The sequence below is a fragment of the Capricornis sumatraensis genome, chromosome 13 (assembly GCF_032405125.1).
Source record: "Capricornis sumatraensis isolate serow.1 chromosome 13, serow.2, whole genome shotgun sequence".
NCBI lineage: Eukaryota > Metazoa > Chordata > Mammalia > Artiodactyla > Bovidae > Capricornis > Capricornis sumatraensis.
Window position 1 is genome coordinate 10,947,388 of NC_091081.1, and position 27,631 is coordinate 10,975,018.

At 42.9% G+C, this 27,631-nt stretch overlaps 1 protein-coding gene across 1 annotated transcript; it reads right to left on the bottom strand.

The window, feature by feature from the left end:
• Nucleotides 1-138: 138 nt before the first annotated feature.
• On the bottom strand, nt 139-27,631 carry PGM3 (phosphoglucomutase 3). Its single transcript, XM_068985201.1, has 13 exons — nt 27,590-27,631; nt 25,896-26,101; nt 24,372-24,556; nt 22,944-23,011; nt 17,260-17,393; nt 15,716-15,911; nt 14,188-14,345; nt 12,777-12,860; nt 5,604-5,702; nt 3,909-4,022; nt 2,706-2,828; nt 1,696-1,869; nt 139-632 (listed from the first exon to the last, which is right to left on the bottom strand). The coding sequence occupies exons 2-13, from the start codon at nt 26,097-26,099 to the stop codon at nt 543-545; spliced, it is 1,629 nt and encodes a 542-aa protein (XP_068841302.1). The 5' UTR covers nt 26,100-26,101; nt 27,590-27,631; the 3' UTR covers nt 139-542.

The following is a 27,631-nucleotide window of genomic DNA, read 5'->3' on the forward strand; positions in this document are numbered from 1 at the left end:
CGCTGATGTTAACTCAAGAGGTAAGTATACAAGAACTGCTTTGAAGACTCTGCTATGAGAAAAACTGGTTGTATTTGTATTAAGTCTTCTCCACCCTGCCCAGTTGTATCAGCAGTGGTGACTACCAGGACTGCAAAATGACATCGTGGGGAGGTAACACCGATGGAAAAGACATCACAGGAGTTGGTAATAAATAAGCTTTAATTTTCTAGCAGCCTTCATGAAATCTTCCTTGCATATATTATAAAGTTAATGACTAAATCATATACTTGAGCTCCAGTATTTTATATTAGTGTGATTAATATTACAGGTGAATTTAGTTTTATTTAAAAAAATGATACTTAACAAATATAAGGCTTACCTATTTCTAAGAATGATTCTGGTAGTGTTTAAGAAAAACAATCAGATCTAGAAACAATCCAGTAAGGTACACTGTAAACATTATTATAAATGTGTCTGAACCTGTCACAACAGTGGCAGTAGTATTATTCTGTAAGAACTTTTTTAAAAACTCTGGTTTCTAAAGAATATAAAAATTGTCCTCAGAAACCTCGTTGAGGTCTTTCTCCAATTCCTCCAGCCAGCTGAAACACTGCCAGGCTCACTTCATATGCAAGGCTGTCTGTGTTTTCCTGCAAGTTACATAAAAGGATATTAGATGAAAAAGACACGGCATCTACCAGGTTACCTGCAACTCCCAGGGAGGAAGCTTTCCAATTTTGTTTCACTTACAAATAATTCAAATGAGAACTTTTTTTCATCTTTCAGTAACAAATTACAATAGATAAGTGGAAAACAAGTCACATTCTTCTAAATCAGGTAAGTTCCTAGCTAACTTTATTTTATAATCTGATTTGATTATCATGTTAAAACTCTGAATAAATTCAGTAATAAGAAAAGACATAACAATACGTCTCCGGTCAGTAATAGTGTGAAGAGTTACTGACTCTTCAGGCAGTAAGTTGTTAATGGCAAGAAGGCCACAATTGACCAAAAGCGAAGTAACTGTTGAGGCCCCAGTTATCCTTTCCTCATGCACCAGGGATATTTGTTTACTGCATTCTGTAATGGCCTGAATTTCTGCAAAAAAGCTACAGCTACTATATAAATTGAAGAGATCTCTTACTGAGGCTCTGGCCATCCCCCTGTAACTTTGCCTCAGCTGAAAAAACTCTTTTAAGTCTCCGATCCTATCAAGAAAAGAGACGCACACAGCAAGGCTGTCATTTAAAGGAAAATTTTTGAAAACCAAATTGAAAGCCTAGACACAAAGACAACTTTCAGGCAGCACGGGTGCAGTACCAGTGAGTTTAGAAATGAACTTCAAAGTAAGTCATTTTCATGAATTTCAGCAACAGGATGTTTTTAAATGAAGGAAAAAAGTATATTCCACTTTAGGATGCATAAGCTTAATTACTATGTGTCAAACTACGTATGTATTGGTATACTAAGTAGTATTCTTAGAGCAGTTAGAAATATGACCCTTTTAGGAAATATAGAATACATTACAAGAAGAATATCTGGGGGAGTTTTAGTCAACTATGTAATAACTACTACTGAAGAAAAAAGGCTCCATAAATCTCGGACATTAGAGGTTCCAATAGGATTAAAATAGTTTTCTCTCCTGCTACCACCCTCCTCCACCGCCTTCAGATTCTCACTGCACATTCCTTCAGTAGAACTGGCTCAGCTTACCTGCGAGTCTGCTTCTGCATAGACTCGGACTATGTCTTCTGTGCCAGAGGGCCGGACAAAAGCGCGGGAAAGCCTGTACTTCTGCACCAGGTCATTGATGGCCTCCTGGAGTCCTGGAGGTTTAACTACTTGTCTTTCAGCATCTGTGGTGCTAATGACTTGCCTGTCTGCAACCTAGGCACAAGCATTTCATGTTTTTTTTTCTATATCATACTCCCTTTCAGAAGCTTAACCCATTCAACATAATTCCCACCAAAAGATTATGGCTATTTAATGTCAGCAAGAACAGACCTACATTTCAGCTGACTGTACCACAAAGTACAGTACTGAGGTAGATTACCACAGACTGTCTTACAGTCACTACTAAAATAATGGCCAGTACTGTATGGCTTAGTCATTGATCAAATAATCTTAGGTATTTTTTAAAAAAGGGAATCATGAAAATCTCCTTAAAAAAAAAAAAAAACAACTTGAACAATCAGCAGTCATTTCTGTGAACTGTGGATTTAATATCTCTCAAAAATGTCTGTTGGTAAATGTGTAATCTGGTATATATCCATATAGAAAACAATCAGCAATTTATCTAAAATGCCTTTAAAACTGTGTCCCTTTTAGCCCAGATTCTACTTCTCAGCATCTAGCCTCTGGAAGTACTGCGTGAACCAAGAATAATGCAGAGGAAGGAAACATCTACCCTTGGACCAACAAGCTATCCAGGGCTTGCTTCAAAATAGTAGTGGGGATGTGGGGGACACTAGTTGAAGCTAGTGTAAAGGGGGTTCATTATTTTGTTCTCTCTTCACATCTTTAAAATTTAAAAAAAATAATAAAATCTTTTAAAGTGATACATATTTATAATAAAGTTGGAAACCAAATACTTTTAATAACAGTAGAAAGGTTAGGAGGGGATTCTGTAGTTTTTAAAGATGTGAGAAAATTCAATCTTTTCTATAGAATACATATGTGGAAAATGAACTTAGTTTTTAGAAAGGGAGTGATCTGGCTCACACCTTAACTTTGAGCTGTCTGTTTGGAAGGTCTGTATAGAGAGCATCCCACTGCTGCACAGTCAGGCCCTTCAGAGCCAAGATGGCCTCAATCACCAGCATGTCGGAAATAGCATCACCAGTTGTCTGCAAAATGCAAGAACACGAGCACGGCGCTGATAAGAATGTCTTCTGTCTGAGAAAACCGTGTCCTGGCTGCCTCCTCCCCCCATGCTGCATGACTGACTGGGGTGGGTAAATGAACTACGCTGAGGGACAGACCTCTATGGAAGGCAACAAGAAAAGGACTATACAGAATACTAAGACCACCTGCCTTTAATCTCCTTGCTCATATGTAAAGTGAGGTTAGGCTGGGTAACTCTTGAGGTTCCAGCATTAACACTCTGTGAATCAACATTTTATTTATTCCTAGATCCCTTCTGAGATACTACGCCATGATGGTGGAAGGCCTCATGCATGGTAAAGTGGAGCTTTTGGTGGTAAAACACACCTAAAGCTGGATACTCTGCCATACTCTGCCACTGAGTAACTCTTTAAGGCTGTTTCTTCATTTATAAAACAGGAGTTATGACGCCGACTCTTCCTGTTATGCAAGGATTACACACTGAGGTATATGAACTGCCCATATGTGCAAGACTCTTAAATATAAGTTCTGTCGCTTTCCACTGACCTATGCTTTGCTCGTCCATTTCCACAGTCTCCACTCAGTCCCAATCATCTGACCCACAGATGTGCTTCATCAGACTATTTTTTCTGAATTCCCTTGACAAGGTTGGTTTCAACATATATATATATATATATATATATATACACACACACATATATATATATATATATTTAGCCTCACAGATACACCTCATAGCTGAATCTGTTGACCTCAGCTGTAAACTAATCATTACTTGAAAATCTGAAGCACATAAATGTTCTGCCACTGCATTTCAGTTTAAATCTACAGAGCTGCAAGGAAGCTGCCACAACTTTTCCACTTCGATGTTTGATGCAGCACATGACCCTGTCTACCTTCTGACTGTGTAAGTAACCAAGAGTCCTGGAGGAGGGCATGGCAAGCCACTCCAGTCCTCTTGCCTGGAGAATCTCTGTGGATAGGAGCCTGACGGGCTTTACAGTCCATGGGGTTGCAAAGAGTCAGAGACGACTGAGTAGCTAAGCATAACCAAGAGTCCACCATCCCCCTGCAGTTCTCACCTGGTTAAACAAGTCAATTATACTTTCAAGCATCTTGGCAGCTTTCCTTTTCTCATCTTCTGATTCTTTTGCTAGTTGTTTTATCTTTGTTTCAGCAGCTTTACTGAACAGTACCTACAATAAAAGCATACAAAAAAAAAAAAAAATCACCAAACACTAACCATGCCCCAGTCATTAAGTACAATCATCCCAACTAAACTACTTTTGAAACTCTCAGTGAGTCTGGAGAAACCAAGGGGATAAAAATGGCAGCTGTAGAATATATGAAATTAATGTAAGATCAAATCAGAACTCAGAAGGTATTATAGGATTATAAAATTGGGTTACCAAAATGTAAAGATTACCAAGAAAATAATCACCCTGGCAAAGGTGAATGCATATGGTGGGTGTATGATGTTGCTGTCAGCCAGCTAAACCAGTTCTGGGCAACCAGCTTCCTTAAGCCTGATCTGTATCCATTCTACTTTGAAGAATATAATTCATTGCCATTAATACAGTTTTCTTGACTTAATTTTTAAGGACATAAGCTAAAGTAGAAAAGAGGTTTGTCATGCATATGACACTATGGCAAACGGTGCCGTGGATACTCAATGCATGATATGCGTCGTGCTCCTGAGGACTCCTGCCGTTTTGAACTGCTTGCCCACATGATTTAGTGCCTTCAGAGGCCCAGCACTGAAGAGGAGCAGCACAGCACATGTGGCCACTCTGATGAAATACCAAGTCTGTTGGTAACCAAGATGCACTGGTCACTTCTTTTGTGGAACCATGGCCACTCCCATTCATTTACACCCTTCACTAGGAGATCTGAGCAGATGCAACAAACATCCCTATTGGGAAGATCCCCTGGGGAAGGAAATGTCAACCCACTCTAGTGTTCTTGCCTGGAAAACTCCACGGACTGAGGAGACTGGTAGGCTACAGTCCATGCAGTCGCAAAGAGTCGGACACGACTGAGCAACTTCACTTTCACTTTCAGGGTTGTGAAAATTAAAATATTTACTAGTTCAAAAGCATTTACCAACCCTGCATAAGATCACTGAAGTTATATTTCAATTACATTTCTAGTAACTTACTATTTTTCCTCTTATAGTCATGGCCTATTCAAGCTAATTTTGAAATAATGAGAATTATCTGACCTAGATAACATTTTCTGTTAGCCATCTCAAATCCATTTATGAAATAAGGCCAGATATTAAAAAACATTTAATAAAGAAAACTTTTGAACCTTATGAATATACTACAGACTTATGTTAAAATGGTATCAGGATATGCAAATTATATCTCAAACTTTCATTCTCCCTCTGCTAAGAGTCATAAAAAATTTTAGATGCCTATTGCAAATTACTTTAAACTCATTTCTAGTTGCTTGTAAGTTAGTCCTCAACCTTCTCACACTTTTGAAGAAAAATTTTAAATGATGTATAAATTGCCTAGTTGCAGGGGAATTAAGACCTACATATTTTCAAAGAAACTATATATATTATAGGAACAAATTAGTATTATCTCTTCACATTCCAAGAAAGATCATTACAATCTAAAAGAGAGCCACGGTTTCACAGAACATAAGAAAATATCAGCTATATCATTTCTATCACCATCCCAATCGTTTCATCAAAGTGGAATATTACCGAATTCCATCTTTTAAAAAAAAAAGTGCGAGCTAAAGGCAGGTCATTATTTATGAGAACTTACTGTGCCGTGCCCATTTGCTTCAAAATAAACACCAATGTCAAACTCTTGAGCTTTGTGGTGCAAATGTTTAACACCAGTTTTAGTACAGTAGACAGGTACCTGAAACACATATTTATAAAACAACAGCAGTTAATCAGCAAATATTCACTGTGTACTTAACCAGCCTTGATGGTGTGGTCACTCACCTTGAGCCAGACATCCTGGAGTGTGAAGTCAAGTGGGCCTTAGGAAATACAGGAACAAAGCTAGTGGAGGTTACAGAATTCCAGCTGAGCTATTTAAAATCCTAAAAGATGGTACTGTTAAGGTGCTGCACTCAATATACCAGCAAATTTGGAAAATTCTGTGTAGATCACAATAAACTGCAGAAAATTCTTAAAAAGATGGGAATACCAAACCACGTTACCTGCCTCCTGAGAAACCTGCATGCAGGTCAAGAAACAAGTGAACCAGATAAAGAACAAAAGACTGGTTCAAAATTAGGAAAGGAGTACGTCAAGGCTGTATATTGTCCCCCTGCTTATATAACTTAAATGCAGAGTATGTCAGCGAAAGAATCACAAGCTGGAATCAAGACTGCCAGGAGAAGTATCAACAACCTCAGATACGCAGATGATACCATTCTAATGGCAGAAACCAAAGACAAACTAAAGAGCCTCTTGATGAGGATGAAAGAGGAGGGTGAAAAAGCTGGCTTACAACTCAACATTCACAAAGAGATCATGGGAGAGAACAAGATGGCGGAGGAGTAGGTGGATGTGGAGCACATCTCTCTCCACGGATACATCAGGGATACACCTTCAGACACAGGAGTGCATGCAGAGCACCAGCTGAGAGCGGACAGGAGGACCTGACCAGCAGAAAAGAATATATAGAACCACACAAAACTCAGTAGGACGAAGGAACTAGGGGGGAAAACAGGAGTGTTAGTAAGACTGGACCTGCCCTCGGCGGGTGGGGCAACTGAAGCAGGGGTCTGATCCTCACAGTGGGGCAACTGTCTGAGTCAGACAAGAAACATTTAAGGCTGAAAGTGAAATAGCTGATCTGTCACAGCCTAAATGGAATGAGAATCAGACAGTCCTTGCCAAAGCCATACTTAGCCGAGACAGGGACCCAGGTCCCCTGGAAGGCACAATGGCTGGCAGCTGGAGTTTAGGGACTGTGGAGCAATCTCAGGGCAAACGCTGCTGTGGACTGCAGAGAGATGGATCAAGGGCATGTCAGGGAGGCGACTGTGGTGGGAAATGCCTGTGGAGGAAAGCCAGGCAGCCATGGAAGCAAGGCGATACTGCTGAGTCATGCATGGGGGGTGGTGCCATCACCGAGGCACCTCTCTCCCCACACGCCAGCATCAGCAGCTGAACAATCGAGAGGCTGGCCCATCAAATGACTAATGCACTGGACTACAGAGTAAGACCCCAGCCACAGGGGCCTCCCTCCATGTGCCTGACTTGCCCAACAACAGAGAAGGACCCCAGGCAAGAGAGCCCTCTAAGTGCCTGAATGGGCAAAGCTACAGAGAAAGACTGGCCAATGAGGCCTTCTGATCGCCACCTACAAGAGGCTCGAAAAAAGACTCTGAGAGGGCCATAACTCCTACAGCGGAGGCAGTCCACGTCCCTGCACATTTTGCACCACCAGGGGCCCTGCCAGCCAAGCAGTTGTGCCACCTTCACACCCAACTCACACTGGGACAGAGCTGCCACAGGCAAAACAAATCTTCTGTGTCTATGGGCGCAGGGTTGCTTCAGTTGTGTCCAACCCTTTGCGACCCTGTAGACCGCGGTGTGCCAAGCTCCTCTGTCAGGGAGGGGGGTTCTCCAGGCAATACTGGAGCGTATTGGGCAATACTGGTTGCCATACCCTTCTAGAGCACTGTATTTCCTGCTGCCCTAGCTGCCAACTCCCCTGGGTACCTGGTGCTGCCAGAACCCTGTGTCCCAAGCAGCTGAATGAACCACCTCCACACCTGGCCCTCATGGGGCAAACCCAAGTCCTCCAGGGCAGCCTCAGGAGCAAACCCCAGTGGACGACCCAAACATGCAGAGGTGGAAATAAAACCACAATTAAAAACCAGGGGCAGTGTGGCTGAGGAAGAAGACCTAAAACCTTCCCACCAGCTGTACAAGCTGCTGATTAAATCCAAACGATCAACTAGGCAGACTCTGGGTCCATGGAATATATAAAAGGACATTGAGAGCTCCCACATAAGAAAAAGCACTAGTTCTGATGGCTGTAGACATGGGAAGCAAGAACACAGAGGAGCAGGACCAGATTAGAGTCTGAGCTGCCCCCACAGAAGGTCCAGAGATCAGCACAGTGTTGGAGGGCATCCTAGGGAGGTGAGGTGGGCTGTGACTCCCAGCAAAAGAAAGGATTCTGACAGCAGTGACTCAAGAAAAACATTTACTATTCGTTATGCTTTGACTTGTTCTGTAGATTCTTTTGGATTTTGTCTCTCCTTCCCCCTCCTCGTTGTCCATTTTATTGGCACGATGAAATCTAATTAAGCTTTTGAGCTCTTCATTTTTTTCCTCAGTCACTTTTTTTGTTGTTATAAACCTCTGCCTATACCCTGAGGAAACCAAAATTGAAAAAGGACACATGTATCCCATTGTTCATTGCAGCACTGTTTACAATAGTTAGAGCATGGAAGCAACCTAGATGTCCATCAACGGATGAATGGATAAAGAAGTCGTGGTACATACACACAATGGAATATTATCCAGCCATAAAAAGGAACACCTCTGAGTCGCTTCTAATGAGGTGGATGAACCTAGAACCTATTATACAGAGTGAAGTAAGTCAGAAAGAGAAAGATAAATATTGTATTCTAATGCATACATACCGAATCTAGAAAAATGGTCCTGAAGAATTTACTTACAGGGCAGCAATGGAGAAACAGACATAGAGAACAGACTTATGGACATGGGGAGAGGGGAGGAAAGGGTGAGACATATGGAAAGAGTAACATGGAAACTTACATTACCATATGTAAAGTAGATAGCCAATGGGAATTTGCAGTGTGGCTCAGAAAACTCAAACAGGGGCTCTGTATCAACCTAGTAGGGTGGGATGGGGAGGGAGATGGGAGGGAGCTTCAAAAGGGAGAGGATATATGTATACCTATGGCTGATTCAGGGTGAGGTTTGACAGAAAACAGCAAGATTCTGTAAAGCAATTATCCTTAAATAAAAAGTTTGAAAAAAAAAATCATGGCATGCAATTCCATCACTTCATGACAAACAGATGGGGGAAAAATGGAAACACTGACAGATTTTCTTTCCTTGGGCTCCAAAATCACTGTGGACGGTGACTGCAGCCGTGAAATTAAAAGATGTTCTCTCCTTGGAAGAAAAGCTATGAAAAACCTAGACAGCATATTCAAAAGCAGAGACATCACTGCTGAGAAAAAGTCTGTGTAGTCAAAGCTACGGTTCTTCCAGTAGTTACATACAGATGTGAGAGCTGGACCATAAAGGCTGAACACCAAAGAACTGATGCTTTCGAACTGTGGTGCTAGAGAAGACTCTTGAGAGTCCTGTGGACAGCAAGGAGATCAGACCAGTCAATCTTAAAGGAAATTAACTCTGAATATTCACTGAAGGGACTGATGCTGAAACTGAAGGTCCAATACTTTGGCCACTTGATGAGAAGAGCCGATTCACTGGAAAAGACCCTGATGCTGGGAAAGATTGAGGGCAGAAGGAGAAGGGGGCGACAGAGGATGAAATAGTTGGATGGTATCACTACGTCAATGGACATGAGTTTAAGCACACTCTGGGAGATGGTGAAGGACAGGGAAGCTTGGTGAGCTACAGTCCATAGGGTCACAAACAGTTGGACATGGCTTAGCAACTGAATCACCACCACCTACCATCCTAGGGAACAAAGCTCCTGGAACTCAGTCCAGTGAGATTAAGCAATTAAAATACAAAGCCTAAGTGTCCCTGCGGGGGAGTGACTGCACAGCAGCACACAGCCCAGAGTAAAGCGGGGTGAGAGAGCTGAGGGGCCCCTTATAATGAAAGATTCAAGCTGGGGGAGTGACCTGATCTGATCGTTTCAGAAAGCTGTTTAGCTACAGTGTGGAGGATGGCTTAACACCAGGGTCTTCCAGCTTTTACTCTAAAGAGATAACTAATATTTCAGGCTGTGTAGGCCACGTGGTCTCCATCACAACTGCTTGATTCTGTCTCTGTAGTGAGAAAGCAGTCACAAGACCATATGAAAACGAGAGCGTGGCTGTATTCCCATGAAACTAGAAACAGCTGGCAGGTTCAGTGTGGCCCAGAGGCCACTGTTTGCTAAGCTCTGACTTAGGTTAGGTGGTTTCTATGGCTAATCCTAGTAAGAAATCAGTGACTGGAGTACTAACAGTGGGCAGCAAGTCTCGGATGGATCTGCCAGAGAATGGTTAAGGAAAGACAGCAGCAAAACTGCAGAAGAGAGCACGCTCAGACGGGCCTGGCATTTGATAGGGTTTAGGAGACTCGGGAATGGCTAAGGCTGAAAATATTTAATCTACAAGAGAATGTGTTGAGAAGAAGAGTTACCAATGTTCAGTTTCCTCAAAAGGGCATCTTACTATAAAAGCCATTTTTGAGACAAATTAAGAAAATACAGAATAACCCAAACACCAAGAATCTCTATGAAAGGCAGGCAAGTGCGCCCCAGATGGAGTACCTTGAGTGGGTTTACTGTAACCAAATATTTAAGGCATATATTTACTGTAACCATCTATTTAAGTCAGGGCACCAGGCAGTCACCTCCAGACATGTTTTATGTGGCCTAACCACTATTTCTTTTAAATGCTGAATCAGCTGCCAAGACTTCAAAGGTAGGAAATTCACACCAAAATTTAGATTTTCAGCTTCTCCTGAAGACTCTGACCAAAGGTGACAGCAGCTGGCCTGGCCACACCCTCCAAGTCTGTGCCCACCTGCTGGACTCATTCACTTCTCCTATCCAGATCCGAAAGGAACCTGACTCTGCCATTCCTGCTTTAAAAAGATCGCCAGTCCAGGTTCGATGCAGGATACAGGATGCTTGGGGCTGGTGCACTGGGATGACCCAGAGGGATGGTATGGAGAGGGAGGTGGGAGGGGGGTTCAGGATGGGGAACACGGGTATACCCGTGGTGGATTCATGTTGATGCATGGCAAAACCAACACAATATTGTAAAAGCAATTAGCCTTCAATTAAAATAAATAAATTTAAATTAAAATAAAGTAAAAAGAATGGGATGGCCACCAAAACTAGTGAAATGCAGGAATCTGACAAGGTGTAACACTGACGTTGGGAAATATCACACTAGCCAAGGAGAGAAAGAATTACTTTCTGCAGACCCAATTTGGGTCCTGCAGCCTCTGATTCTTAAAGCAGATGGGATGTACAAGGGAGAGTCACCTGGTGGATGCTGGGGAAATGATTAGAAACAAAATCTACCAACCCACAAAACATCTCCACAGAAGACTAAGACAAGTTCTGTTACCAAATAACCAATAAACCAGACTGTGATACACATCACAGGCAATCCTCTTAAGACAGCGGCCCCCAACCTTTTTGGTACCAGGGGCCAGTTTTGTGGAAGACAATTTTTCCACAGACCTAGGGGCGGGAAATGGTTTCAGGATGACTCAAGTGCCTCACATTTATTGTGCACTTTCTACTACTCTCATCACAGCAGCTCCATCTCAGATCACGGCGCTAGATCCTGAGGGCTGGGGACCCCTGGAAAGAGACTGCAAAGACAGAAAGCAATCCCACCCTTTTACACACCTCAAGATAACTCGTGACCAAGATCTCCTCAACCACATGAGAGTCAGGCTCTTTTGAGCCTGAACAGGTCCTGTCCTCGGCCATGTCTCCAAGGACCCAGTTTTACAAAGAATCTTCACTCAATCACTTTAGCTGGAATCCCCTACCCTCCATATCAGCCCAAAGTCCCCACCCCGTACCATCTGACCACCCAGGCCTGCCGTCAACAGAAGTCCTGTTACGTTGGTTTAGCCAGAACCCTCCCTGAGGTTCCTCTTGGCAATTTTCCATTCACCAACCCACTCCCTGCCCCCATATCCTATTCCTTGGCTATAAAATCTCCACTTTTCCTTGTTGTATCAGGAGTTGAGCCCAGTCTCTCCCCCTACAAAACCCCGTGGCAGTCTATCTACCGAACAGGTCTGCTTCTCAGGAAGACTCTGCAGCACCTTTTGTCATGCGTGCGTGTGCCTATTAGTCACTCAGCTGGGTCCAACTCTGAGATCCCATGGACCGCAGCCCACCAGGTTCCTCTGTCCATGGAATTTTCTGGGCAAGAATACCAGAATAGGTTGCCATTTCCTTCTCCAGGGGATCTTCCTGTCCCAGGAAATCGAACCTGGGTTTGCTGCATTGCAGGCAGATTCTTTAACATCTGAGCCACGAGGATCTGTCGGAAAGCTGTGGCCACTGGGCTTGGCTAATTGTCCTTCTCCAAAGGAATGATACAATTTCTCACATCTCTCTGTCAAGCAGATGGGTGCCCACCTCTAAGTGGTAAGGTGGTCAAACTTTCAGGAGGCTAAGTGTTAGGATGCTACCTTCCTTGATGTTTATGTTTCAAAGAGGTACTCTACGCCCTTATAGAAAAACCTTAACTGTAAAACTGGCCTATTCTGCCTTTCAAAAGATTGACATCACAAAAGGACAGAGAAAACATAAGCTTGCTAAAAGAAACACACTCTAGGAAAAGGAAGGAAGGAAAGTCTCTTTCCTTTCCTGCATTAGGGACAATTTAATTTTTTCTTTGTTTGATTTCTAGTTACCTTTAAGTGCAGTTTCCCTGGTGGTTCAGACAGTAAAGAATCTGCCTGCAATGTAGGAGACCTGGGTTCAATCCCTGGGTCAGGAAGATCCCCTGCAGAAGGGAACGGCAACTCACTCCAGTATTCTTGCCTGGAGAATCCTATGGACAGAGGAGCCTGGCAGGCTACTTGCCCATGAAGTTGCAGAGAGTCAGACACGACTGAGCGACTGACACTTTCACTTTCTACCCTTAGGTAGACAACAACTCAGTTCCATGCATTTCAATCTATTCATTTTTATGAGGGCATTATTTTCCTCACAGAAATACCTCACAATAAAAGGTAATGATGAAGAAGGTACCAACAAATGGAAAGTGTTCAATACCTTCATAACTTCTTCCAGGTACCGTGTTGAACTTCCATTGGCATATGCAGTTTGTACAACACCGAGACTCAAACCATCTCCAATCTAGACAAAAACAAGGACAATTACCTTGCCATCAAAGGCAAAGACCCTACAAAAGCAAACCTATAAAGAGAGTTCTAAAGGATGACAAAATTATCGGCCAGTCCGGCCATCACTCAAGCTTTATGCAATAAACAACTCACAGAAAATTCACATGTATGCCAGGAAAAAACCTAAGTACTTTTTTGAGTATTATTGAAAGCAATTCTACCAGGAGTTCCTTTCAATCACCGGATTTCCTTTGTATTACTCCACAGATTACACCAGGGCTCATTCTCAGCGCTGTATATTCCGCAGGCTTGGACAAATGTATAAGAACACGTCTCCATGTTTACAGTATGTACTTTCAGCCCTGAAAAGTCCTCCGTGCTCCATCTGTTTATCCTTCGGCATTCACTTCTCCCCACCGCCTTGAAACTACTGATCTTTTAAATGTCACCATAGTTTTTGGTGGTTTTTTTTGCACAGTATCCTATAGTTGGACCCACAGTGATATACACAGCCCTTTCAGTTTGACTTATTTCACTTAGAAATATGCATTCACATTTCCTCCATGTCTTTTCATGGCTTGATAGCTTTTTTTTTTACCATTGAATAATACTCCTTTGTCTGGATGAACCAAAGTTTATTCACCCTATGAAGGACCTCTCAGTTGCTAAAGAATCCTTTTTAGAGAAACCTGTCATTTCTTGATCTCTTCAGTTTTTAAGAAAAATACACACTGAATTCTTAAAGTATACCTTTTCCATATTATGATAATTATCATTAAATTTTATACTTAAAGCTAATCTGATATTTCCGAAAGAGCATAACATAATAAACCTCACGTCACTAAAGGTTATCATAATCATAGTAAATAAATCCCTCAGAGGAGACTTTCTATATAAACTCAAGGCTCTGGGGAATGATGTTCATGGAACCCTCATTAAAATGTCAGTTACCAACTTCCCTGGTGGTCTAGTGGTTAAGACCATGATTCCACTGCAGAGGGTATGGGTTCAATCCCTGGTTGGGGAACTAAGATACCACATGCCCCACAGTTAGGCCAAAAAAGAAAAAAGGCAGCTATGAAGAAACCAGAACTTTGTAAAGCTCCAAATCATGAAGCTCTCTGCCAGTATAAAAGAGAAAAGACTACTCCCTTTGGGTTCCAAAACCAGAGCCCTAACGTTGAAATGACTGGAATGACCATATTTTTTTGTATTTTCTGGCCACAGATGTGAGGAACTCCCCACAAATCATGCCTCTGAGACGTTCAAGCAACTGCCTGATACCGAACAATTTCCCCAGTGAGTCTTGTGTGAAAGGGTGGTCAGCCCCAGCACCGTACCTCCAACAGGAGCTCTTTGAGGAAACTGCTAATGAGGGTGGCTATCTTGTCTCCGTCTATGAGATGAAACTGACCGTCTGCATCATGGTAGTAGTAAACGATCCTGTCTGCATCTCCATCGAAGGAACAGCATCTTTCATTGGCCCTCATTTCAATTCCTAGCACCGAGAATAAATCAAAACACATTTTGGTCTAAGAAAGGGGGATAAAATTTAATGTAAAAAGTTTTAGGTTTTTCTCTCACACTAGTTACAGAGGGAAATTTTTTTTTCCCATTAAGTATTGATTAGAAGTGACCCTCTGTGTTTATACAGAAGCATGTCCACTATGACATTTCAAAAGGTGTTTAAAATTATCTTTCCAGGACTTCAGCAATATTAAACATGTGCTAGGTAAAGAGTGAGCCTGTCCTTAAGATTTAAAAAAATCTAATTTCAGCTGAACAAAGTTTCTCCCAATTTGTGAACTGGAGCCCAGTTAAAAGGAAAAACTGTCTTTGTACCTGCAGATAAAGAACCATTTCTATTCTTACGGGACCAAGCAGAGGGTATAATCAAATATAAGTAACTGGAGTATTTTGTCAATGAGGAAAATCCTGATCATTCCTCCTGTCTGAAGCTCTACATAAACATACATTGTTTTTGAACATGAACAGAGATAACTGTTCAAAATCAAGGGAAGAGAATTCATTTAAATGGAAATAAAACATAAAGAAAAACACCCTTCCAAATAAAACCAGTATCTTAACCTTTGAATAGTTAACAGGTTTACTAGCATTTTTACACAGTAAGTTCTTTCACAGCTAAGTGAAAAAAGAGCACTCAAAATCTATCTAAGCTGAAATCCTATATGATACTAAAATAAAATTCCCTTCTACAAGCCAGTGGTTTGGCAACACAGATTCCCACATAGTGCTTTGAAAGCTATAGGTATTAAACTGAATTCAATTTCCCTTGTACTACATACAATGCCCATCCTTAAATAATCAGCAGCAGATACAGTATGTACTTAAATCCTGAAAAAAGTGATTTTCATTTGTTTATATCAGTAACAAGAAACACTGGTATTTCAGAGCAAAAAATTACAACCAGTGAGATTAATATCTTGTGTAATTTGCATAGCTTACTGAAACCTGAGCAACCGTCACATCAAATTTTAGGTAACATTACTGTTCCTTTACCACAAGAGATGGACAGCAGCAAATGGACAAATCCACCCAAGACCTACAGAATCAGACCCCCTGGGGTAGAGCCCAGGAAATCTACATGCTCACCAGCCCTCCAGGTGATTCTTATGTCTGCTAAAGCTTAAGAATCACTGCTCTAAAATCCCACGTCCTGATTTTGCTTTTTCCACCGGCTTTCCTGCCCCCTGTGAAGTCACAAGACTCTCAGGGCCGAGAGCAGCCGTGTTCTGCGTGTCATTGCATGGCAACGGCAGCGGGGCCAAGACAGCTGCACGACTCTCTCTTTGCCACCTCTGAGTGACTGGTTTCAGACAGAGCGCTAAAAACACATTTTTCGCATACCCTGTGGAGGTTTCTGATGACTTTTCACAAAGTCGGCCCCACATAAATGGTTGAGTTTCCCTTTGGTCCCATCATTGAACAGCTGAACAGACAGCCCCTGGGAGAAGTAGTGTCTCATCTCTGCCAGCTTCAGGGCGCCTATGCCGTTCGCACAGTCAACCCTGAGTGTTCTGCGGTCATCTCCGCTGCAGAAGGCCTGAAAAGGCAAAGAAACGGAAGAGCCACTTCAAGATACCAAAGTGAGGCATAAAGCACAGGTATGTGCATGTAAACAGCCGCCATTATTTCAGTTCACTTGTCTACTGTAAGCCAGGAAACAAAAGGGTACTCATGTTCATACGAAAACTGTAAAACACCAAAGTAAGATTTTTAAAACACCATTTTTTGGTCACAGATATTGGAAAAGTTTTACAGACCAAATACATTACAGAAATGAAGCTTTATTATAATTTAGCAAGGTCCCTTATTAGTCTGTATTCCATAGCAGTCATTCAAATGTGGGCATGAGTATGCAGATGAATGAGTAGCAATAATATCCGTCATTCTCTTCATAGCGTATTACACCACCGGGCAAGTGGTTTTTTTCCCGGCAGTCTCCTCTCCTACCCTCCCTCACCCCAAAATGTAAGTTCTATGAGAGCAAGGACTTGGTTTTGGTCAACAATTCCTGACAACAACATATGCTCGATATTGGCTGATCAAGTGAATTATACCCCTCAAATCTCTGTTCAGGCTTAGGAAGCTAATACGCCTTGAAGACAGATTTTCTTAACAGTAGATGCTTCCAGTATGACGCCAACAGCACCTACAATAACTCTAAGAGCAAATTCATCTGTGTGAACACTTATGGAAACTGCAAGTTCATCATGCCTCTCCCGCAGTGACCTCAAAATGAGACAGGCTGGCACTTGAGACCCTTTGCTGCAGTGCTCGCACCTGGACAAAGTCTCCGCCAGCAACAAAATACAAAGAGAAGAGGGACTGAAAATAACTGCATGCAAGCAGTTGGGGCAAATTATGGGCGACAAGATACGAAAAACCACCCAAAAAATCCCAATTGCTGTGAGAGCTGGGAGCAAAAGCAGGGTACTGTGCATGCCCCCTGCACGCAACACCAGCTAAGAGGTGGACAAATCACCTAAGCCCTCCTCTAGCCAGAAGCCTGGACACACCTTTTCCCTCCAATGTAAGGAACCACCTTGGCCTCCCCTCAGCAAGCAAGTGAATCTGTGGGTTTTGCTCCCTTCTGCTGCAGCAGGGGCCCCAACAAAGCCCTGCCTGAATTTGTCTGGCCTCTTACCAATTTCTACTGATTAAGGAGGCCAAGAACCCTGGTCGGTAACAAGAACATACTATGTGCCTTGCCAAGTAAATGTCAACACAGAGTTAGCTGGCTGCAAGGGCCAGACCTTGCAGAGCCCTAGAAAGAAAAAGGAGACAGGGCAAATTTTCGGAAAAAAAAGTGACAAATATTTAAATAAACTGTTCAATGATGTTCTTTTAAGCAACTGCTCAAACTCGAACCACATTGGAGAGATTCTGACCTGTTTGGTAAGTTCCACAAAGGCTGAGGACAGTTTCCGGTAGTAACCCTCTACGGTTGCCTTTCCATACTGGCCTTTGCTGTTTCGACAGAAGACCATGTAGTGCAGCTGGGGCGTCGTCAGCAAGCCATAGTCTGTCACAGAGACACAAAAGGTCACTTCACACAGTTCTCAACAAAGTTGAAGACTCATGCTGTGTCAATTTCAGGGTCATAAATCCTCTTTAAAAAAAGACACCTCAGAAAATACAAGAAACGCTGTTTTAAACCATCCAGAAATATGCATAAACATTCACTGAAGTCATTAAAACTACAGGTCATGCTGTGATACTGTGATTTATACTAAGAATCATTCATTTCATCTGTCTCCATTTCTGGCAGAGCCTCCACAGAAAGGCATCTTTTGTTATGCTAATGAGGTAACTTTCAGAAGGCCCTTAGAAACCTTAGGGGTGGCTGGTTGCCTGGGAACCAACCACAGGATTAGAGAACTGAAACTTATAGACCTGCCTGCCCCCCTCCAACCTCCTCCCAAACTCCAGCGAAGGGAGAAAGGAGGGACAGGAGACTGAGTTCAACCAAAGTTCTGAATTCACCTTAGAACAAAGTTCAACTTAGTTCACCAAAGATCTAAGCAGCCATGCCTATGTAAGGAGGCCTCCATAAAAGCCCTAAAGGATGGGGTTCCAGGACGGGGAGCCAGCGGGGACTGGGGGGCCCAGGGCGCACTGATGCCCCACGCCCCTCCCCACATGAATCTCCACCATCTGGCCGTTCCCGGGCTACACTCCGTATAATAAACTGGTGCGCTAGGAAGTCAAATGCTTCCCCGGCCCAAGGAGAGGGTGGTCAGGAGCCCAGGTGAGGGCATCTGAAGGCAGGGAGCGGCAAGGTTTGAGGCACTGAGCCCTGCACGCCTGGGATGTGGCTGCCAGGTGGATGGAGTCAGAATGAACTGTTTGGTGGTGGAAGAGGCACACACTGGACACATACTCAGTTGTAAAAGAAATACAAACTACTAATGACAGCTAAACCAGTCATCTGGTATAGATTGGCGGCAACGTACAAAAGTAATAACTGGGTTCTATTTTCATAACATTATAAACTATGTAATTCAGATGAACCCTCCTTTTAAAAACAACCAAAACTGAAAGATAAAAGACTTTTATCCCTTTTCAAAAAGAACTGCAGTACCAATTAGGCCAGAGTTAAGTAAGAGAATTCCAGGATGCAAGATAAGCGAAGCCAGGTTTGCTCTGAGGGCACTCCTCTAAACTAGGAGTTGAGCAATGGTTCTCTGTGTAGAAGGTCCATGCTGATCTAAGACATGCAACTCAGCAGAAGTGCCTGAAGCCCCAAAGGCCTATTCTTCAAACCAGAATTCACATCACACACCCCAAGGTTCACTGCAGCACTATTTACAATATTTACAACAGCCAAGACACGAAGCAAACTAGATGCCCACTGACACAGGAATGCCTAAAGAAGACGGAGTACATGTTACACTGGGTTATTACTCAGCCATAGGGAAGGCTGAATGGTGCCGTTTACAGCAACATGGATGGACCTAGAGATGATCAGACCAGGAGAAGTAAGCAAAGACAAGCATCATATGACATCACTCACATGTGGAATCTAATTTTTAAAAAAGGATACAAATGAACTTATTTACAAAACAGAAACAGACTCTCAGACTTCAAAAACAATCTTATTGTGCCCAAGGGGAAACATGGAGGGGAGGGATAAATTAAGAGGTTGGGATTAACATATACACACTACTATATACAAAACAGATAATCAACAAGGACCTCCTGTACAGCACAGGGGACTCTATTCAATATTCTATAATAACCTACATGGGAAAAGAATCTGCAAAAGAACAGACGTATGTATAACTGAATCACTTTCTGTGCATCTGAAACTGAATGTTGTAAATCAATTATACTCCTATATAAAATGGATGTGAGGGTTGGACTATAAGGAAAGCTGAGCACTGAAGAATTGATGCTTTTCAACTGTGGTGTGGAGACTCTTGAGAGTGCCTTGGACTGCAAGAAGATCAAACCAGTCTATCCTAAAGGAGATCAGTCCTGAATATTCACTGGAAGGACTGATGCTGAAGCTGAAACTCCAATACTTTGTCCACCTGATGCACAGAACCAACCCATCTGAAAAGACCCTGATGCTGGGAAAGATCGAGGGAGAAGGGGACGACAGAGGGTGAGATGGTTGGATGGCATCACCGACTCAATGGACATGAGTTTCAGTAAGCTCCAGGAGTTGCTCAACAGGGAAGCCGGCCATACTGCAGTCCACGGGGTCGTAAAGAGTTGGACACGACTGAACTGAAATAAAATAAAAATTAAATTTTTTAAAAGAAGGACTATTCAGTGCAGAGCTTCCCAGGTGGCTCAGTGGTAAAGAATCTACCTGCAATGTATGAGAGAAAGGTTTGATCCCTGGGTCGGGAAGATCCGCTGGAGGAGGACATGGCAGCCCACTCCAGTATTCTTGCCTGGAAGACCCAAAGGACAGAGGAGCCTGGCAGCCTACAGTCTATGGGGCTGCAAAAGAGTTGGACACAACTTGGCAACTAAACAACAATTCTTCAGGGCAAGACTGAGTCAGGAGTAAGCCCCCAGGGCCTACTCCCCAGAAAGCTGACTTGGCACCAAACAGAGCAGAGGCGAAAGTCCATACCTGACGAGCTGTCACCACAAGTACAGGCCTCCAGGGACTCCCAGCCCAGAGGCACATAACCACAGGGATCCAGAAGAATGCCGTCATCAAAGAACCTTATCAACCACCAGCCGGGTAGTACCCCAAGCAGATGCAAACACTAAACCCCGCCAGGGCAATACATCTTCATCGTAAACCTCAAAACTGTCCCACAGATAATTCTCCCAGAAAACAAATAGCTAAACACACAAGAAAGGGACTATGAGTAAGAAGCAAGAGAAACAGCGAAAGTGGACCAGGATCCAATAAATACACTGTGACAAAATTTGTCAGTGGTCTTTAAAGCCAAGCACAAGAGTCTGGATGGAAGGCAAAAGGTCACTTTAGGTTCTTGAGCACTGCAGCTGTGTAACAGATATTTGGCTCTGGTATAAGGATTAGATGGGAGAAGGTGGAAGAGCTTTAAAAAAAAAAGTGGGTAGAAGCTCAGACCAGCTCAGTGGCAGTGCGTAAGGAGAGACAAACAACAGTTCAGAGACACACTGAAGGCTGAGACAAGTGGATTTTGTGACCAGTATCAAAATCACAAAATAAACATTTACGAAAGGACAGTGACTTGATAAAAACATCACCATCCATTCAACAGATCAACCCAGAAACCTAGCAGCCATTCTTCACACCTCTAGCCTCACTATGAATCACAAAAATATAACGTCATTACTGATTTCACCGTTTCCCGTTTTTCTCACTAGCAAGTCTTGCATGAATCTACTACATAGTCTCCTAGCTGGTTTGTCTTCCTTTCCAAGACCAACTCCCTCCTCTCTCCAAACCACAGCCAGAGGGACTGGCTTAAAGTGAAAATGTGATGCCATTCGCTGGCATAAACTCCTTCAGCGGACTCCCACCATACTGAAAGTAAAACCCCAATTCTCCCCGCGACTTGTAAGGCTTAGAATGACCCGGCCCCTGCTCACCTCCCTAACCCTATCTTCCAGTAGCTTCTCCCAGTCTCCCTGAGCTGCAGCCACATCAACCACCTTTGATTTCCTGAAATACACTAAGTGGAAGAGAGCAATGAGCAAAAGATGTTAGTTTATTTGTTTTTAAATCACTCTCAAATTTTGCTAGGTTCAAACGCTAGAACCGTGATGGTTCTAGAGTTAGAAGGACAGAGCTGGAAAGGTCAACCATTCTGCGGATGGCAGAAAGAACGCGATTTGGGGCAGGGTGAACCTGGGGGAGTGGGCAGCCCTCTACGTGGAAACATGACTCAAACCAGTGCTTTCAAAACCACCTGCTGGACATCCCTGGTGGTCTGTGGTTGGCAGCCCACCTGCCAACTCAGGGGATGGTCAAGGAGGATTCCACATGCCACGGGGCAACTGAGCCCGAGAGCCGCGACCACTGAAGCCTGAGTGCCTTGAGCCTATGCCTGGCAACAAAAGAAGGCGCCGTAATGAGAAGCCTGCTCATCGCAACCAGAGAGCAGCCCCCACTCGCTGCAACTAGAGAAAGCCCGCATGCAGCAACAAAGACCCAGTGCAGCCGAAAATTAAAAAAAATTTTTTTAATTATTAAAAAAAAAGAAAAAAACCCTGCCAACAGGTCAGGGAATCTACTTAGTGAGACCCAGTCAGCATTTCTCCATTTTTTAATGAAACAGATGAACTCAAGTCACGGAGGATGGTAAGCGCTGTTCTCTGAAAATTCTGTTTCAGTTATTCACACAAGCACACTAGACGCATGTCATGATACAAGACAGGCTTCTTCCTACAGGCTGAGCTATGCTATGAAACACACTCCTGGAGGGTTCTATAGAGCAGGTAGTCAAAACTGTCCGATGAACTAATAAGTGAATGAATAAAAGAGTATTTGCAGCTGGAGCTATGGCAACAAGGATGCTCATTCAGAAATGAGGCAGCATGAAAGCAGGAAGTGAGGAAAGCCCATATTAGACAGAAAAGGATCCTGCAGACAGGACAGTTTGGAACAGTGGCTGAAGAAGTAGGGGAAAAAGAGGGAGAGATCACTCTGTGGATAGCTGCCAAGAGATCAACTGAAATAAAAAATTTCAAATATCAGTTCTGAGAGTTATTCTTAGATCACAAATCCCTTTGAGTATCTGACAAAAGCTACAACTCCTCTCTCTAGACAAGCGCTTGTGCAGGTAACACGGTGCACTGTACCCAGAGGTCCACAGGGTCCGGCAGCTTAACCAAACAGTCCCTGGGGAGGCCCAGGCCCCAGGTGAATTCCTGCTTTCTAGAAGATGAGTGTTGGGACAGAGAGTTCCCTGAAGGGGCAAGGACAGGTATTCACCGCCAGCAAGCTTCTTATAATCAGAAGAGCAAATAGAGAAGCAAACTAGGCAAGTCTGGAAGAGGCCAGGTTATTAAATGGGAACTGAGGGACACACGGAGGTTGAGAGGATCAAGAGAAGATGCTTTTAAATGAGAGAAATCTGACACTAGGAAAATTCACCTCCAAGCACAGTGGAGTCACTGCATTCACAAGATGCACAACCAGTGTGAGAAGAGGATTCCAGCCTGTTTCGCTGCACTTAACTCTTCACTTGGTAAAACGGGAAAGATCATCTATCAAAACTTAAAAATCATGATTACAAGTCAGTCAAAGGTATTTTCCATCATTATCTGTCACACTGCCTCCACATGTGATCAGCTATTAGAGACTACCTGCCTGATAGAAAGAACTCCCCAGAATGAGTATATCAAGTAACTTCAAGAGTTTTTATACCAGTATGTTCAGTCTTAATAAAGGAAGTTGTTTAAGATCAGCGCTGCCTATAGATAATCTCCTACAGCTGAAATATAACATGCATGTCCAGAAAATTTTTTTTAATTTTTTAACTTAAAATGCTAGTAGTATTTAAGTATTTAAAATGCTACAAGTTCACTTATTTTCAAACTTTTCTAAATTAAATTATGCATTCACTTTGAGATTTTTCTTTTAAAGACTAATTTACATATCAGAACAACTACATACCATGGAATTGACCTCCTAAAACTGTCACACCGTCTATTACAGACTGTGACAGTTTCTCACTGCTGGGCCTAGGAAAGAAAAGGAAGAAAATATTACATCTAATCCAAGACCAACTGAGCTATAAGTTCTGAAAGCAAATGCAGACATTCTATGTTACAAATTTCAGAATAATAAGTCCACTGTATTCAAACTAAATGAAACCTGCATAGCCCAAAAACTCTGAAAAGAAATACGGGTAAAGTGTAAGCATTTTCCAGTGGCCTTTCTCAATATATTTCTTGGAAAGAGTTTTGCCTTTTAAATGAATTTAGGAAATAGATATAAACTTTAACACTAATATAACTGTAACACTAATTACTCCTACACTCAAACACTTTTTCAAATTTGATGGTAACAACACATTTACTGCTTGAAAACAGTAATGGTAAATACACACAGAGCGCGTGTAAGCCAAGGCTAGGTGTTAAACCACCTAGGATAGAGAATCTAGTTTTCATTTTAAAAAGTCAGAATAAATTATTTTTCTATCTGAAAATAAAGATCAATATACATACCTGCTTTATAGAACAAGATTTTCTGTATCATTTAAACTAGTTAACAGGTGAGAGGAAAATACATGTGGATGGATTTACTGTGAGATGATATCTGCTTCAGAATATAAACCACTTGGCTATTCATTACCTACAAATCCACAATCAGTGGTAACACACTTAATGGGTAAGGGTAAAATGGTAAGGCATTTAGAGACTGAGTAGAAATTTACTTTAGAACAAATCTCTGGCTAGAACCAGCTCTTATGCTACAGAGAATGCTTCTGTTTCAAAGTACACTTTTAACCTAACATTTTACAGTGACACTTCTCTGTGAAAGAAGCCAAGAGCTGCTAAATGTGACAAACATGTAGAAACAATGTAGATGGTTAACGCTTTCCAACTAGCTCTAGCAGAGGAAAATGTGCGAGCCAACCATAACACAGGTCATAGTCTCCAAACACAATAAAGCAACAATCACATGTTCTTACTCTGCAGCGGAAAGGTGCAAACCTACAGAAACAAAGGGATGGGAGACATTTGGGAAGCGCCTGTCTTGCGCCAGGAAACAGGTGTGTCATCTATACTATCTTATGTAGTCTTCAGGAAGGCCTGCGTGATGTAGGCTCACCATCAACACTACAGGCGAACAAAGATGCGCTCCAAAAGGTTAAGCGACTTGCTCAACTCATACAGTAAGCTTGAGAGTTGGGGCTCGGACACCAAGCCCAAGCTATAGCAGTGACTTAATTCCTACGTCCTACTGAAAAGACCAGGAGGAACCTCTCAGGGTGGTTCCATTCCACCTGACTCTTTCCATTTGTCTCGAGTGCTAAAACTGATACAACCACTTATGTGGCATTCAAAAATCAGCTTTCACCCTGGCTCTGATGGGCACCTGGTATCTCTACCAATCACCACGAAGGCATCTTGGTGCAGATCCACGGCTGCCTTCTCGCTGATGTCCACCAACACTCTGGGCAAATGTTCTTCCTCAGCGTTTGCCAAGCAGGTAGCATGCTCCTCCCAGGATGCTGCCAACATTTCACCCAAAGGATCCACCAATTTTACACCATTGTCTTCCTAAAAAAAAATAAAAAGTAATGTGCACAGACATGAGGAAGCAAACCCAAGCTGTTTCTCCCCAAACAAAAGGCAGTGACGGCTAGGCAGTTTCCCCGGTGACGACTGAAGGCCAGGTGCTGGACCAGGTACTGTACATGCATCACCTCAGCGAATCCTCACTGCACGTGTCATCAATCTAACTAATCCTCCTATGGTTACTCCAATCTCTGAGAAAACCGAGATTCAGAGCAAGTAATCTGCTTATGTTCATACAGCTAGGAAGTGTCAGTGCTGATATTAAAACATCAAGTCTATCTGACTCTTACACCCAACAGCTGCTGAGCCCCGCTAGCCTTTTAAAAGGCTGTCACCCGTGCATCCACCATCAATTAACTGATGAGGCACAACTGCAGCAGAACCAGGGTCCCTGGAGACCCTTCTCCCTGCGGCTGCACTCAAAAGAACACACTGGAAGAGAAGAGCTCAAAATTGTCTTAAGACGTGCTTCTGGAATTAACAAAAAATGTGGGGTTCTGCCTACACATCATTAAGCAAGTGTGGTGATTTAGACATTTAACACTTAACACATTTATAACAATCCACATTTAGAAGCTGAATAAGCAACATCCTCTTATTTTTCGGTGGGGGCGGGTGTGAGAGGAAGAGGTTACAATCCCTCACTAACCTGCTGATTTAGCTACAAAGGCAAAAGTCTTGTGTTCTAGCAACAGAACAGAAGCATATTATTTAAACAACGTTTTAGTGAGTTATAGGCCAGTACAGAATAAGATAATTAAGTTGTGTCAGAGGAATACTTTAAAAAACTTGATTGTCATAAACCCTAGACTCATCAGGCCTGATCAATATCCTGTTCAATGTTCACCTCTGGATCCCTCAAGTCACATGTCCAGCTGTTCACTCAGAACAAGAGACTATTCCCTAGCTATAGAAAAGCTGTCTGAAAATTTTCAAAGTGTGCTAAGTCTTTTCAAAAATGTGTCCTCTCCCCTCCCCCAGCTTGCCTCCAATCTCTTCAATCTCTGCCACATTAACAGAGGCAACACTTTTAATTACTGATGCTGTCTCAGTACAACTAAGTTATAAGGACATTGTGTTATTTCTCAATATGGACATACTCCAAAAAATGACTGTCTCATCTCACTCTCTCCACAACTGTTAAAGAGTTGTGAGTGAAATGACCACTTGTTAAGAAAAGTGCTTGTTCAAAACCAAAGGCATAGAACAAGGAAAAAGCAAAGTACTAGAATTAGAACTTGAATTGGGGTCAAAGTGCTCAGAAACTAAAGTTTGGTCTTGGAAACAAAAGCCTGTCTTACTGGAGCACTATATGCATTACCTCAGGATTGTGCGACGCTGTTACCATGACTCCTATGGCAGATTTCGTCTGCTTTGACCTCAGGACAGCTAATAATCCCATTCGAAACATGACATGATCAAGATGTTCTGCTTTCGTTCGAAATCCAGCAGTCCCATATTGAAGAATGAGCCCGTCAGGCTTGGCATGTAACACTGACTGCTTCGTAACGGCATCTAAATCCATGTCTGCAAAATAAAGGAATATTTTTCAGGTATAATAAGAAATCTTCCATGGACCATTTGCTTCAAAACCTGTCATCCCAAACTAATACATCTGCCTCATTCTGACCTTCCCCAAAGAAGCCTACATTTGAGAGGGAAGAACAGTAGAATACATCCATGGGTTAGCATTACCTGTTTTGTCCACTTCAGGACAGAAATCAGGTTGTCCCCAACAATCCCTGGACACAAGGCAAACTTTTAAACAGTCCACTCCCAACTAAACTGAAGATTCCACAGCACAACAAAAGATGCTGAATAATCAAAGCACTCTTGAGAAGAACAAATGGAGGCACCACACTCCTGATTTCAAAGTACACTACAAAGCTACAATAATCAAAACAGTATGGCCTTGGTATAAAAAAGATCAGTGGAATAGAACAAGAGCACCTAGAAATAAATCCACACATATGACCATTTACGATTCACAAAATCCTACATGATCAGGAATCATCTCATTTTATAAATGGGAAAACTGAATTCTGGGTCTAGCTTACTGCTGATGGACTGAGGCCTGAAGTCACATTCTCAAGTGGACCTAAGCTGCACATGCAAAACATCTGGGAAATCTGTGAAGTTCTGCTATTCCTCCCAGGCTACAGAGACTGATTCCCAAAGGAAAAGCAAAGGGGAAAAACCTCCCTTCCAAGACTGCCCAGACCTCCACATACACCATGGGGTGGATTTTTGTATTTTCATGAGGATCCTGACGCCCTTCTAAATTAAGCTCTCAAACAAGCAACATCTTCCTTTTACCTTTAAAGTCAAAGGTCAGCCTGTAGCCCACTAGACTTCCTTGTTTTCTTTATTGTCCTTCATTACTTCAATGAACAACAGTTATATGTTTTTGTTCAGCTGGAAAAAACTGGCATTTAGGAAGCTAATTTAGTTTGACCTAGAGTGGACAAATCTATTTTTCAAGCATGAAGACATTTCATTAAAAACTGACCAGTTGGCAATATACCATAATTATTCATAAGGGCGTAAACCTGTCTCGTCCAAAAGTCTTTTTTAAAAGAAAAAAGTCAAGATAAAATGCTTCCGTCATTTCAAGCGTTTTATGTCCTAAAACTACTTTTGATGAGTATGCAAAGGTTTTTATTGAAAGTATCGTCAAGTCCCAACTGCGACCACTCAAAAAAGCCTAGAACGATCCCCTTTCCTCTATTCAACCTTCAGCACCTGGTTAGTTCCCCTAACTCCTCGCCCCCGAATCTGCCCACGTTTCCTGGCACCCAGCCTTGAGGCCCGCACTGAGGTGATGGACGAGACCCCTTTCCCTAGCTCGACCCTCGGGCCCGAGCCTCCAGCCCGCTCCCCAGCCCGGGGACGAGTAGGCGTGTCCCTCGCGGCCCGCAGCTCAGTCCGCCAGATGCCCACTAGCCTCTCGGGTGGCCGAACGCCCGCCCACCGCAACGTCCCGTTCTCGCCGCCAAGCCTCGAGGCCCCGCTCACCTCCGCCAAGACACTCCCCTCACCCCCACCGCACGGACCACC